Source organism: Bos indicus x Bos taurus, chromosome 2 (assembly GCF_003369695.1).
Source record: "Bos indicus x Bos taurus breed Angus x Brahman F1 hybrid chromosome 2, Bos_hybrid_MaternalHap_v2.0, whole genome shotgun sequence".
Lineage (NCBI taxonomy): Eukaryota > Metazoa > Chordata > Mammalia > Artiodactyla > Bovidae > Bos > Bos indicus x Bos taurus.
In genome coordinates, this window is record NC_040077.1 from 84,296,551 (window position 1) to 84,310,952 (window position 14,402).

The 14,402-nt window shown below is 39.6% G+C and overlaps 1 protein-coding gene across 1 annotated transcript in view; it reads right to left on the reverse strand.

Moving 5' to 3' along the window:
- The window catches only part of DNAH7 (dynein axonemal heavy chain 7), a 273,330-nt gene that overhangs the window by 29,903 nt on the left and 229,025 nt on the right, over positions 1 to 14,402 (reverse strand). Inside the window, exons 55-57 of the mRNA XM_027563310.1 lie at positions 8,828 to 9,004; positions 7,958 to 8,119; positions 5,631 to 5,831 (exon numbers count right to left, since the gene is read on the reverse strand). Of these exons, the coding sequence (XP_027419111.1) occupies positions 5,631 to 5,831; positions 7,958 to 8,119; positions 8,828 to 9,004 (540 nt within the window). The remainder of the gene's footprint in view (positions 1 to 5,630; positions 5,832 to 7,957; positions 8,120 to 8,827; positions 9,005 to 14,402) is intronic.

Sequence of the window (14,402 nt, forward strand, 5' to 3'; positions counted from 1 at the left end):
ACTTTTTCACTGGCTATTTAGGCAAAAATATGCTCATTTGTATACATGCTCAGTTGACACACACAGCTTCCACGTACACCAGGTTTCAGAAAGTATAGTGAGCTTGTCTAATTCAATGTTACCTTATATGTGTGTGTGTGTGTGTGTGTGTGTGAAGTCACTCAGTCGTGTCTGACTCTTTGCAACTCCATGGACTGTAGCCCACCAGGCTCCTCTGTCCATAGGATTCTCCAGGCAAGAATACTGGAGTGGGTTGCCATTTCCTTCTCCAGATATATGATTATATATATGATTTTGGAGGATTTCAACTTAAGCACTGCGAGGCAAAAGCTATGAATTCCAATGTTTGTTCCCAGATCACCATGGAGAAATTTCAAAGGAGATAGTTCAAATCAATAGAGAAACTCTACAAGCACTTTTGGATAGAAGTTTTGGGAGCCTCACAGTGTTTATGTTACTACAGAAGTCCTATGTGCACGCGTGTGTGCATGCTCAGTTGCTTCAGTCATGTCCAACCCTATGTACTATAGCCCTCCAGGCTCCTCTGTCCATGGGATTCTCCAGGTAAGAATATTGGAGTGGGTTGCCATGCCCTCCTCCAGGGGATCTTCCCGACCCAGGGACTGAACCCACATCTCCTGTGTCTTCTCCATTGGCAGGTGGATTATTTACCCCCCGAGCCACCTGAGAAGCCCATAAAAGTTCTAGAGTCACTATCAAACACAAATTCAGTGTTGATTCAGAAATGAGAATGTACAATGCAATATGTTAATTATTTGTACCCTCCACAAGGATATAAAAATGGTCAAACTAGAGCCTGAGAAAGGATTTGTGAAGAGATTTCCTTGGAAAGTGCAGCTGCTATACTGGGAGTCCCCTTGTCCTTATATCCAGGAAGAGGAGAAGAGTATGTTGGGTCCAAGCTACCAGGAAAGAATTCATGGGGCCACTCAGAGAGCTGATACATGCACCCTGCATCTGGGATAGAGTGCTGCTGCTGTTAAGTCGCTTCAGTCATGTCTGACTCTGGGCGACCCCATGGACGGCAGCCCATGAGGCTCCCCTGTCCCTGGGATTCTCCAAGCAAGAACACTGGAGTGGGTTGCCACTTCTTTCTCCAATGCATGAAAGTGAAAAGTGAAAGTGAAGACACTCAGTCATGTCCGACTCTTAGTGACCCCATGGACTGCAGCCTACCAGGCTCCTCCGTCCATGGGATTTTCCAGGCAAGAGTACTGGAGTGGGGTGCCATTGCCTTCTCCATGGGATAGAGTGGAAAAATGAAAAATTCATGCCTAGGAGTATGGAGCAGCCTACGGCCTCGGACTGTGGACTTTGGTGCAGAAATCAGTAGCTCTCCTTCACATGATGGGCCAATCTGGAGTGAATCCCAAGGAGTAGACAGGGAGCTGGACTAGGAATGTCAGCCAGTGGTCATTTCAGTGATTTTCTTCTCAAGGGGACTTATGTCATGGGGCAAGGAAATCCCAACAGCAAGAGCTGGTATCAAGCGAAGGCTGGAGAATCAAAGGCTGAGAGGAGACAGCCAGATGAAGGGGAGGTGCTGCCGAGGTGATGGAGTCACAGAGAAGTCAAGCAGCAAAGGGAGCCAAGGAAGAACCCTTGAGAGAACTCACAAGGCAGAAACAGTCAGCTTCAAATCCCAGCCAAGTCAAAAGGGCTCCAGGCACATGAAAAGATGTTCAACATTGCTAATTATTAGAAAAATGTAAATCAAACCACAATGCAGTATTACCACCTCACACCAGTCAGAATAGCTATCAAGTAACAACAAGTAACAAACGCTGGAGAAAGTGAGGAAAAAAGGGAATCCTTGTATACTGTTGGTAGGAATGTAAATTGGTAGAGCCACTATGGAAAACAGTACGGAGGTTCCTTCAAAAATTAAAAATAGAACTACCATATGATCTGGCAATTCCATTTATGGGTATATATCTGAAAGAAAAAGAAAATTCTAATTCAAAATGATATAATACGTGCACTCTATTTACAATAGGGTTCATGGCAGCCCTATTTACAACAGCCAAGACATGGAAACAACCTAGGCTTCCATCAACATATAATTGGCTTAAGAAGATATGATGTATACATATACACAATGGAGTATCACTCAGCCATGAAAAGAATGGAATATTGACATGTGCAGCAACATGGATGAAATTAGAAAATATTTTACTTAGTGAAAAAAGTCAGATAGAGAAAAACAAATACAGTATGATATCACTTATATATGGAATCTAAAAAATAAAACAAATAGATCTATCTACAAAACAGAAACAGACTCACAGACACAGAAAACAAACTAATGGTTACCAAGGAAAAGAGGAAAGAGTATGGGATCAACAAACTAGTAAACATAAAATAAACATAAATCTCCCTGGTGGCTCAGATAATAAAGAACCTGGTTGCAATGCAGAAGACCCAGGTGTGACCCCTGGGGGAGATCCCCTGGAGAAGGAAATACAACCCACTTTAGTATTCTTGCCTGGAAATTCCATGGACAGAGGAGCCTGGTGGGCTACAGTCCATGGGGTCACAAAGAGTCAGATACGGCTGAGTGACTAACACTTTCACTTTCAAACACGAAATAAACAACATGGATTTACTATATAGCACTTAGGAATTATATTCATTATAATAACCTACAATGGAATATAACCTGAAAAAAACTTAATCATTTTGCTGTATACCTGAAACTAGCACAGTATTATAAATAAACTACACTTCAACAAAAAAAGAGAAAGATGCCAACTCTATCCTTTTTCCCCTATGGTATGAAGCCTCACCAGGCTCAAGGTGAGATACTAGAGAGTAGAAACCTGTTTTTAATAAAAGTTGAAATATCAATTAATATATCATGTTGCACCTTCTGACTTCTGATTCAAGACTGGCTCTGCAGTTTAAAATGACTCTAGATCATTTAATTACCTGACACTAATCAGGAAAGCCAGGAGACTGCCCAAAGTTTTAAACAAGGGCAGGGTGAAGGTTGCCCCCATGGAATAAAATTGAAAGGGAAAGTGTGAGACGAGCGGAAAGGAGCATAAGTTTAACCACAGAGTGGGGAGAAGCAAAGTTAAACATGCTGTGCTGATTCTGCAACTCTTCTGGATATATTAGAGAACTGAGCAAATCAATAAATGTGTTGAGGTGGGAGCCAGGCTTCTCACCATTGAAGAAGGGACATGTGAATATGGAATGAGGAAAAGCTGAAAAGAACCCAGGGTAGAGCAACAGAAATTGGAGGTATTGTAGGAACTTGTTACTTCTAAAACATGTATATGAATGTCTGTGTGTGCATGGGGTTGTCTGTATGCACTATATGTGTGTATGTAGATTTGCATACACATATTGTGATTACATGTATATGTTTCAAAGTTCTCTCTAAAAGGATAAGAACTACAAACAATAAATGCTGTATGTCTAACACCCAAATCTTGGTCTCTGATACCATTCCCCATGAAACAGGAACCAGCGCTCTTCAGAAAAATGGCTGGTTCCAAGACTGGGGTACAGATCAGCCTGGAGCAGCTTATAACAGAAAGAGAAATAATAGTAATAAACAACGGGACCTATAACAAGGACAAAAGCAGCTCCTGCTGACCAATTCTGGACAAAACTTGAGCAAAAACCTTAGGAATAGTAATGAATTACTAACCACTGGAGAAGATGTAAAGAATTTATGAGTTCACACCTATAAAAGATAAATAGATGAGATAGAAGGGAAGGCCGTTGCTGACAACCCCATGTCAAGTGTCAAATGCGGAGGGAGTTCTGGAGTTGGAATCACCAGAGGAAATAAGTGGGTCCAGCAAGAATTATCACTGACTACTAAATCTGGGTCCCAGGTAGATTTTGATGAGGAAGAGGATATCTTCATGATCCAAAGTGTCTTCTCACAGATTATTCGTTGCAAGGGACAAAGCAGTTATTATAGAGTGAAGAAATCAGACCACACTTCGTCTGGGGGATCAAAATTAGTATCATCAGTGAGAGATAAATGGGCATTGCATGCCTCCCAGTACAAGCCTCTGAGGACATGACTTCACCCCAGTCACACTGGGGCTCGGAACTTGTAACCTAAAGCTAATCTCAAGGAGTGAGACATGTTCTATTAAAAATAGTCCAGGGAGATGAATTCTTCAGAAATGTCAGGGCCATCAAAGACAAAGGAAGGCTGAGGTAATGGTCCAGATTAAAGGAGACAAAAAAGCCATGGCAACTAACTGTGATCCTAACTCTGAACCGATCCCCTGGTAAATCAGGGAAAATGTTCTAAAGGACATTACTTCATCAACTGACAAATTTGGGACGCAAACACAAATTTGGGTAGATTAGATACAATAGTGTATCCCTGCTAAAATAATACTACAATAATAACTGTAATAGGATAAGGTAATATCTCTATTCTTAAGAAATAAGAAGACTGAAATATTTATCTAGGAATAAAGGGCAGTGACATATCTAACTTTCCTGCAGATGGTACATGTTAACAGGAAGCAAATATAAGTAAAGGGCACAGGGCTGTTCTTTATATTACTTTTATATTTGCAACTTTTCTGTGAGTTTAAAATTATTTCCAAATGAAAAACTAAAATATATGAACTATGGTGTGCTGTTTCGGCATTTGAGATTTTTGGTTTGAATTTCAGTTCATAAATGTCTGGACTTCTCATGTTTGTGACAACTATCGGAGAGACCTATGGATCTAGAAGGAAGGGAGTGACATTTTGCAAAAGGGCTTCTGTCTAGCTATCATGTGCAGAAATGCCCTCATCACCTACCTGGGAGTAACCTGCTCTCTCTGGGCAAATCAATACAAAAGTTTGTCATACAGCAGGGCTTGAACTATAAAGGTCTGACTTACATTTAAATACGGGCTCCCTTTTTTTATTACCCCAGACTTTTGTTTAATGAAAGCACTTCTTTATTCTTAATGTTTTCTTTTGATGTGTATTTAAAACATATTCCAACATCAAGAGTGTGGGTTTTTTAATGGCAAAAACTTACAATGGTTCATAACCCTCTTAAAAAGAAGTTCTTCCATTTTTAATTATGGCAAAACACTGAGAAACAATTTTAGGTCACAGACATTCACACATAGAATTCTAATCATGAAAGCAGTGGGTGGCTTCCCTGCCTGCCTGGTGATGCTAAAAAAAAAAGACCCTTATGAGTCCCATCAATCAGGGAGTAAAATCATTTTAGCTCTCATTATAGTTATATGGAGGAAATATTTTTATGTTTTAATTTAAAGATATGGCTTCAAATAGCAAAGGGCTCAGCTAATATCCTGAAACAGGATTCTCCAACCTTGCAGATTTGTATGGCGAATGGCTTGCAGCTGACTTTCTAAATAGAAGGCTGCATAATTAATAATACCCCACTAGATATCAGCTGAGCAGGAATGAGCCTAGTGGTAAGATTAAAATAAAATATTAATAAAATTGACTTCGGCACAGTCAATAATCAGTAATCAAAACCAACTGCACCGCAGTGCACGAGGCCTATTTAATTTGCAGTTTCACTCAGCACACACATCCAGGACCACCGGGGGCCACTTGAGTTGCTTTACGGGGCTGAGGTAACAAGACTTAGCCATTACTAACAGGCTTTTTGCAGCTGCCAAAGAACTCGGGGTCAGAGATCGGGTCCATGAGGTAGGAGCGAATGATATTGGCCCGTAAACCTTTCGGTGCTTCATTGGTCATTTTCACTCCATTCTGCAGCACAGACACGGGGAAATTTGGAGATGGGTAACTTGTCAGCCAAATTCGGAAATCTGGATGCGTTGTTTCTATGCTTAACTCCTGCAACAAAAACAAAAAGTCAGATATATAAGATACATAAAATGGAAGGAAAATCTCTGGATCATGTGGGCCAGAAGTGGGAGGAAACAGCTGTACAAAATAGGGGTTACTGCTGCAATTGAAGGCAAAAGCCTTAAAATCTAATACTGCCACTGAAAGGACATACGTCACTGGGAAGGCCCAGCGGGTTGCCACTCTCCCTGATACAATTAAAACACATGACCATAAAGTTTACAAAGGTATTACATAATTCAGAGTTGGCCATGACAAAGACTAAGACATTCTAAAAATCTTGTGTCTTCACTGCTGTTGCTGAAATATTTATAGAAATACTTCTCTGCCCCAGAGCCATATTAAGAATGATGTCCTCTTGCTGTAGCCAAGCTGTGAGAATAAGCCACACACTCAGATAAATCAATATTAAGCCAAGGAGGGATGAACAAAAAGGGGGAGGTTTGAAAGACAATAACTGGTGTATCCTGAAGCACTAAACCACACCATTATTAGTGATACTTGTTTATGGGGACAGTAAGGCCTGCTAGGAGGATAAAGGATGACAGAACGCTCATGACTGTTGTGAAGGCACTATCAGGCCTTGGAATAATATCACCGGGCTTTCCCTCTCTCCTGTTTCACTAACTCCTCCAAACTGTCCATGTCAGTCATATCTGTGCTTTTTAAATTGCAAATCTCTATCAGTAAAAAAAAATTTTGAGCATTCATGTGGTAAAGGGGTGGGTGGGGAGATTGGAAGGATGCTTTTTAATGAACAGTGAAGGTGCCATCCTTTTCTCCTGCTGGCTGGCCTATGCCTGGTGACTTAGATGGCATGACTCATGGGACTTTGGGTCAACTTCACTCATCATTGAAGGCAGCTCTTGTCTCTTGCATTGACTCTCTAATGGGTATATGATATGATTTGACAGGCCAAGAGAACAGCCCAGAGACAGAGGAACTGTGAGGAAACAGGCACAAACATAAAGCCTCTAATATAAGGCCCAAAGCATGAGAAGATGTTAGTAAGGCAAAAAATACTAAAGAAGTTTTTCAGATAGAAATAAGATTTATTATGGAGGCCTACATTCTCAAGAAAGCATGTTCTCCCAATGAACGTGAAAAAAAGGCCAAGTGGCTGGAGCACAGAAGTCAAGACAGAAATGCCTGAGAAGCAGGCAATGCTCAGATGAAGAAACCATGATGGGGGCATGAACGTTGTCTTCACACAATGGAAAGCCACGGAAAGGCTCTAAGCAGTGAAGCATTATTCATTCACAAGTTCAGTAATTATTGACTGATTATGTCCCATGAGCCAGGCATTATTCAAGGTGCTAGAGGTAAACCAGGGAACAAAAACAGTGCATGCTTACATTCTAGTGGGAGACAAACAAAGCAAAATGGTGACAAGTGGCATAAAGAACACCACAGTCTGCTCCTTAGCGTCAGGTGGATGTCTGGATAATGCAAGTTCTATCAGTTTAAGCCTGAAGGACTGTAAGTGAGGAGAGGGCTAGAGTCATGGGTAATTATTTGGACACATTTTTCTCTGTTGAAACCAAGTGCCAGGTTTTCTATTTACTCAGCTGAGCTACATGGGGTTTTCTTTCTGGAATCTCTGACCACAAAGAGAGGGAAGTATCATGACCCACTACAACAGGTGGGTGGGAGGAGTGCTCTTCTGGTTTCAGATTCAGCCTTTGTGGCAGAGTGACAGGCTGTGTGGGTGACAAGTGAATTTCAGAAAAGTTACATCCTGAAGCCTTCCAGTTTAGAGGGGCCACATGAATTTCCCCCGAAAAGCTTTTTTCATTGTTTTTGCTCCACTGCTGTAAAAAATTGCTTTCTATTTGCCCTGTGGTTTATTCTTATCTTTGAGGCTGTGCCTCTGGATGAAGGATATTTCTGACCCATGGGATGAGAACTCACCCTTAGTAGGAGGAATTAGGCAAGGCCTGGCCATGGGCTGTCCTCCCGCTCCCAACTTGAGCCCACCTCCCCTAAAATCCAGCCAGGCCACTAAACCTGCAACCCACAAATCACAGGACAGGAGTGGAGTTATTTAAATGGTATATGCATCACTAATTACACTGGGAGACTACCATCTCATCAAAATAAGCTTGCATTTTTACCTCGCAAACTTTCTCGAGGGTTGGCATCCAAGAGGTGGCAAGGTGACAATTCTGAAGAACAACCCATGTGCCTTCTTTGACAGCTTTTTCTAACATCTTCATTGCTATGGGCCCTTGGCCTTGACCAAGAGATAAAGAGCTAAGTTTTGTTCCTCCGTATCCCTGTATGAGGATAGTGAAGATGTCATTTAAAATCAAATTTTGAAGAAGAATCAATATTATCATCACAGGAAATGCTCATATTAAATACATTAAAATTTAATCATGCTGCATCCCTCAGAGTTCCCAAGCACACACAGCTCTAGAAAACTTTTCCTGATTAAGAAGCCAATAAACAGATACAACACAAGCCAGAGCATGAAGGAAACAGTCATGGCAATGAACAAAACATCCTGTAGGGTCTTTGATTGCTGAGATCAGAGGCAGAAAAAAGTTAAACAGACTTTCAATATGAGGAGATGGACCAGACCTGCTACCATGCAGCAACTCCTAAAATTCAAAGCTGAAAACTATGAATAAAGAGATGAACTTACCCCAGTCTCCTCCAGATCTTTGAATAATTATATCTTAACTAATTTGGTTACTTGCATAAAGTTCAGGTAAAAATGCCTATAGCCTCTAATTTCCATTCAAGTTCATTTAAGGAAATCTGTGGGAATGTTTGCCTGGAATTCATTTCTCCTATATCCTTATTCATCTACACTTTTGGGAGATGGTGTCTGTGACTCCCATCTATTTCTAGAACAATTACCATCTGAATGCCACAGTAGAAGGGTCCTTGAGTTATGGGAGCAGTAGAGGAGAATGCCCTGTCTGAATAGCCACAGTTTATTGACACAAGCAGCTGAAAACAATAGAGTTTTAAGGTACCTGATCATCAGCAAATTTCAGAAGGGCAGCCATGGGATCCGCTCCAGGAGACAGTACGAATATCAGGGGTGCGCAGCAGTTACTGTCTGCAAATGCCTTGGAGAGATCAAATGGGGGTGGTTCAATGAATGCACGCCCCAATCTGTTGGTTATAAATTCTTGCAGCATTGGAATAACCTAGAAAGGGAAAAGAAAGGATTTGAAGGAATATTTGAAATCTGCCTAAAACCTTAAAAACTAATATTCAAAGGTATTTTATAACAAAAGACTGTCCATTTGTTTGTGTATTTGTAACCATTGATAAAGAGTCAAAGGCACAGTTGTCTTTTAGATGGAAAGTATACATTATTTAAACAATAAAAGGTGGGTGATATATATACATATACATATATACATATATATACCTTAAAAACAGTGTTGGTCCTGATGTGGATATATGTGCAGGTAAATGTGTGTATTGAGAAAGAGGGAGAGAGGGAAAGAAAGACTAAGTGTGTGAGGGTTGTGTGTGAGGGTTGGGAGACAAGAAACAGTGAAGGAATATCTTTACTTAAATATCTTTACTTAAATGTTTTTAATGTCTCCACAATTAGATTCATTCAAACACAGGAAGGTATGAATAACCAAGACATGGAACCAACCTCAATGTCCCTTGACAGATGAATGGATAAAGAAGATGTGGTAAATATCCACCCAAAACTATCACAACATTGTTAATCAGCTATGTTGTTGTTTTGTTCAGTTTCTAAGTTGTGTCTGACTCTTTGCAACCCCATGAACTATAGCACATCAGGCTTCTCTGTCCTTCACCATCTCCCTGAGTTTGCTCAAACTCATGTCCATTGAGTCAGTGATATCATCTAATCTCTTTTCCTCTGTCACCTCCTTCTCCTCTTGCCCTCAATTTTCCCCAGCATCAAGGTCTTTTCCAAGGAGTCAGCTCTTTGCATCAGGAGGCCAAAGTACTGGAGCTTCAGTTTCAGCATCAGTCCTTCCAATGAATATTCAGGACTGATTTCCTTTAGAATGGACTGGTTTGATCTTCTTGTAGTCCAAGGGACTCTCAAGAGTCTTGTCCAACACCACAGTTTGAAAGCATCAATTCTTTGGCACTCAGCCTTCTTTACGGTCAAACTCTCACATCCATACATTACTGGAAAAACCACAGCTTTGACTATATGGACGTTTGTCAGCAAAGTGATGCCTCTGCTTTTTAAAACACTGTCTAGGTTTGACACAGCTATTCTTCCAAGGAGCAAGTGTCTTTTAATTACATGGATGCAGTCACCATCCACATTGATTTTGGGGCCCCCCAAAAAGAAATCTGACACTGTTTCAGAATTTCCCCCATCTACTTTCCATGAAGTGGTAGGACCAGCTATGTTCCAATACAAAATTAAAACTTTTCAAAAAGATGTGGTACATATGTACAATGGAATACTATTCAGCTATAAAAAAGAATGGAGTAATGCCATTTGCAGCAACATGGAGGAGCCAGAGATTATCACACTAAGTGAAGTTGGAGAATGGCAAATATCATATGCTATCACTTACACGTGGAATCTAAAATACGATACAAGTAAACTTATTTACAAAACAGAAGCAGACTCACAAACATACAAAACATTGTTATGGTTATCAAAGAGGAAAGGAGGTGAGAGAGGGATAAATTAGTTCAGGATTAGCTGATACACACTGCTGTATATAAAACAGATAAACAACAAAATCCTACTCTATACCACAGGGAACTATATTCAATATCCTATAATAAACCATAATGAAAAAGAATCTGAAAATGAACATATATATATATATGTATAACTGAATCACTTTGGTGTATACCAAAAATCAATGCAATATTCTAAGTCAACTGTACATCAATACAAAATTTAAAACTACAGAAAGGTATAGAAGAGTAATAACAAATGCGTAAATGCCACAATGGCATGGATATACCTAAGGAGATTACTCATATATTGTTCCTATACAATAAAAATCTACTGAGTAAATGAATAAATTAGGATGTTCTCTTTTATGAAGGTGGGACTCTAATTATAGAAATTCTAAAAAATATTACTGAACAATAAATTCACCTATGCATAAAGTTTCTATTCCAAGGAAATTATTTCATGTTTCAGATATTTTGAATGGGAACAGATATCAAGCTGATGGTAGAAAACTGAAAATATCCTCACTTCCTGTCTCAGGCCTTGTCCTCGCCCTTTTCCCTATTATTCTTTTCCTATGGCTGTCTTTTCTCCCTAGGTTAAGAACAATAACAATTAACAAAGAAAAACAAAATAGTTTTTAATAACCTCTCTCCTCTCAAGGCTAACCTCTTCACTGAATTATAATTTTACAACAAATCGAAAGCACATGGCTTTTAAGTACATGGTTTCACTTTTAGGAAGTCTGAGCTCTGAGTGTTTCAGGCTGGGGTCATTCACTGAATTTGTGCAAATATGGCAGATGGGAAGTGAGTCCTCTCGTTGTACAGGAAGACCCAGTTAGGGGTGCTCAAATGATAATTTTCATTGTTTCATTTTTAACATTAAAACTGAATAAGATCATAGAAATTGTGGACTTGTGGATACAGTGGGAAAAGGAAAGGGTGGGACGAATTGAGAGTAGATTGACATATATACAGTACCCTGTGTAAAATAGCTAGCTAGCGGGAAGCTGCCGTATGACACAGAGAATTCAGATTGGTGTTCCGTGATGACCTAGAGGGGTGGGACGGGGGAAGGGAGGCTCAAGATAGGGGGAATATATGTATACTTATAGCTGACTCATGCTGTTATACAGCAAACACCAACACAACATTGTAAAGCAGTTGTGTGTGTGTGTGTGTGTGTGTTAGTCGTTCAGTCGTGTTCAGCTCTTTGTGACCCCATGAACTGTAGCCTGCCAGGCTCTTCTGTCCATGGAATTTTCTCCTCCAATTAAAAAAATTAAAACACAATAGTCAACACAAAAATTAAAAAACAAAAAAACAACTGAATGAGACCAGCTGTTCCCAAGACTAAACAGTAACTTCTGAGGCAAATGAAACTGCAAGCTATTCAATTTGGAAGGTGATGGAATTGGGTTTGCTTCTGCAATCTGATTATGCAAGTGTAAGAACTATAAAATAAAATCTGTCAGGAACAAAAATTACAGACTAATTTAGGAACCCATCTTCCCAAAGGCAGAAAAGAAGTTTGTGGTCTTCTATGTATGTTTTTCTGTGTCTTTCAAGTTCCTACAAGATTTATCTGAGGTTAGAGAAACATACTAGCTTATATTTGACAAGTTTCTTATTAAAAGCTGTTTAATTTGCTTTTTGTTTACAGTCCAGAAGGAGAAAACTGGCCAGAAGCTCTTCATTTTGTAAATGGGCTCAAAACATTCCATACCTCAGTATTTATACATCTGATATGCTTTTGTCAATAAAGCAGTATAAACTATTGAAATCCAAGGAAAGTGCAAACATTTCATTTTTCCTACTGGTGGTTTAGTGAAAATCTTTTACATTTTTCCAAACTACAGCATTAGAGAACCTAGCATTTGTGGCTGCTTACCATGGGATGGAGTCGGTTTTTGAAGGGAGAGCCGTGGAAAGGAGACAGAAAAAAACTATGGTGACAAATAATATATATTTTATATTAGAGACCAAACAATTACAGATTTCCCTAGTGGAGATATATATCTCATGACTTAGAGATAGCAAAGAAATAAAATCTATTTATGTAGTACTAGCCCAATTGTTGGGAGAAGGCAATGGCACCCCACTCCAGTACTGTTGCCTGGAAAAGCCCATGGATGGAGGAGCCTGGTGGGCTGCAGTCCATTGGGTCGCTAAGAGTCGGACACGACTAAGCGACTTCACTTTCACTTTCCCCTTTCATGCATTGGAGAAGGAAATGGCAACCCACTCCAGTGTTCTTGCCTGGAGAATCCCAGGGACGGGGGAGCCTGGTAGGCTGCAGTCCTGGTAGGCTGCAGTCGCACAGAGTCAGACACGACTGAAGTGACTTAGCACCAGCAGCAGCAGGCCAATTGTTAGCCTTATATAGCACTGTTCCTTTCTCTGGCATGCTAATACCATTTTTACTTTGGAAAATTATTCTTTTCAAAGCATAATACTATAGTCATATATCATTTTTAAATACATAGTTCCAAAATCAGTGATTTATGACTAGGAATTAAAGTACCTGGTAACAGCAAGATTGAAGGGTTTGAGATTGCAAGTAATAAAAGAGCATACTAATAATTATTTCTATATTAAGGATTGTAGGTATGATGGTTTAGATAATGGTAACTAGTTTCTTTACCATCTGACCCATGAAAGATGTCCAAAAAGTATTAGTCACTCAGTCATGTCTGACTCCTTTGTGATCCCATGAACAGTAGTAGCCTTCCATGCACCTCTGTCCATGGGATTTCCTAGGCAAGAATACTGCTGCAGTGGGTAGCCATTCCCTTCTCCAGGAGATCTTCCCAACCCAGGGATCGAACCTAGGTCTCTTGCATTGCAGGTGGGTTCTTTACCATCTGAGCCACCAAGGAAATCTGATAATTATTTATATATTAAGGATGACAGGTATGATAGTATAGTAATTAATTAAATGGTAACTAGCTAACTTAGGATAAATTGAACTATGCTATAGTAGCAAACAGCTTCAAGATTTCAGTGGTTTAACACAACAAAAGCTTACCATCTCAGAAAAGTCATCTGAGTGTCCAGGCAACAAACTCTCCCTGCTCTGACTCAGCATTCCAGCCTGTTTATGGCACTTAAATATCAACATGTGATTCCACAATTTTGACGGCAAGAGGAATATTCTGGAGAATCTCACAATGATAGCTAAATGCTTCCACCCTGACACTTTTGTTCACATTTTACTGGCCAAAACAAGGTTAATGGCCACAATGCCCCCACCTCGAGTATACACAGGAGAGAACCAGGAATATTGCTGAGAAGTATTAATGTTTACACTCTTCCACCTATGCAAAGGAAACTCTAGAGGAGACATGTAAACATATAAGAAAAAGTTATAACACACAGTGCTAAAGCATTCTGCAGAGGAGTTAACAGAGTTAAGAGAAGTAGGACTGTAAGATTAATCTCGACTGATTCAAAAAATGAACAAAAGTCCCTCAGCTTGAATATCTAAATTTCCCAGCTCCCTCATACTCACTTGAAAAAGATAGTGACTATGGAAAATAATATTTGATCTATTTGGTACTCAATGTATTTTCAGATTAAAATGTCAAATTTTTAAAAACAAACTGGGGAAAAGAAATTTATAGATGAAACTGCTGCAGTTAGGAAACAGCTCATTAATCACTTTTAACTAAACAATATAGACTACGATCAGAAACTTCTCTGTCAAATATTGAGGGAAGAAGGTTAATGGTACACAAAGAGCCATTTAGTGTAACAGTTTTTATCTTAGAAAACAAAGTAAAAAAATCTTTGAAAATTAAAAAAATGTTTTAAAGGAAGAAGTCATATTAGACAAGAGTTTGAACTATTTCATATTCTTTCATATTTAATATTTGCAGTGAAAACTTCTGAGGCTTAACACTAATA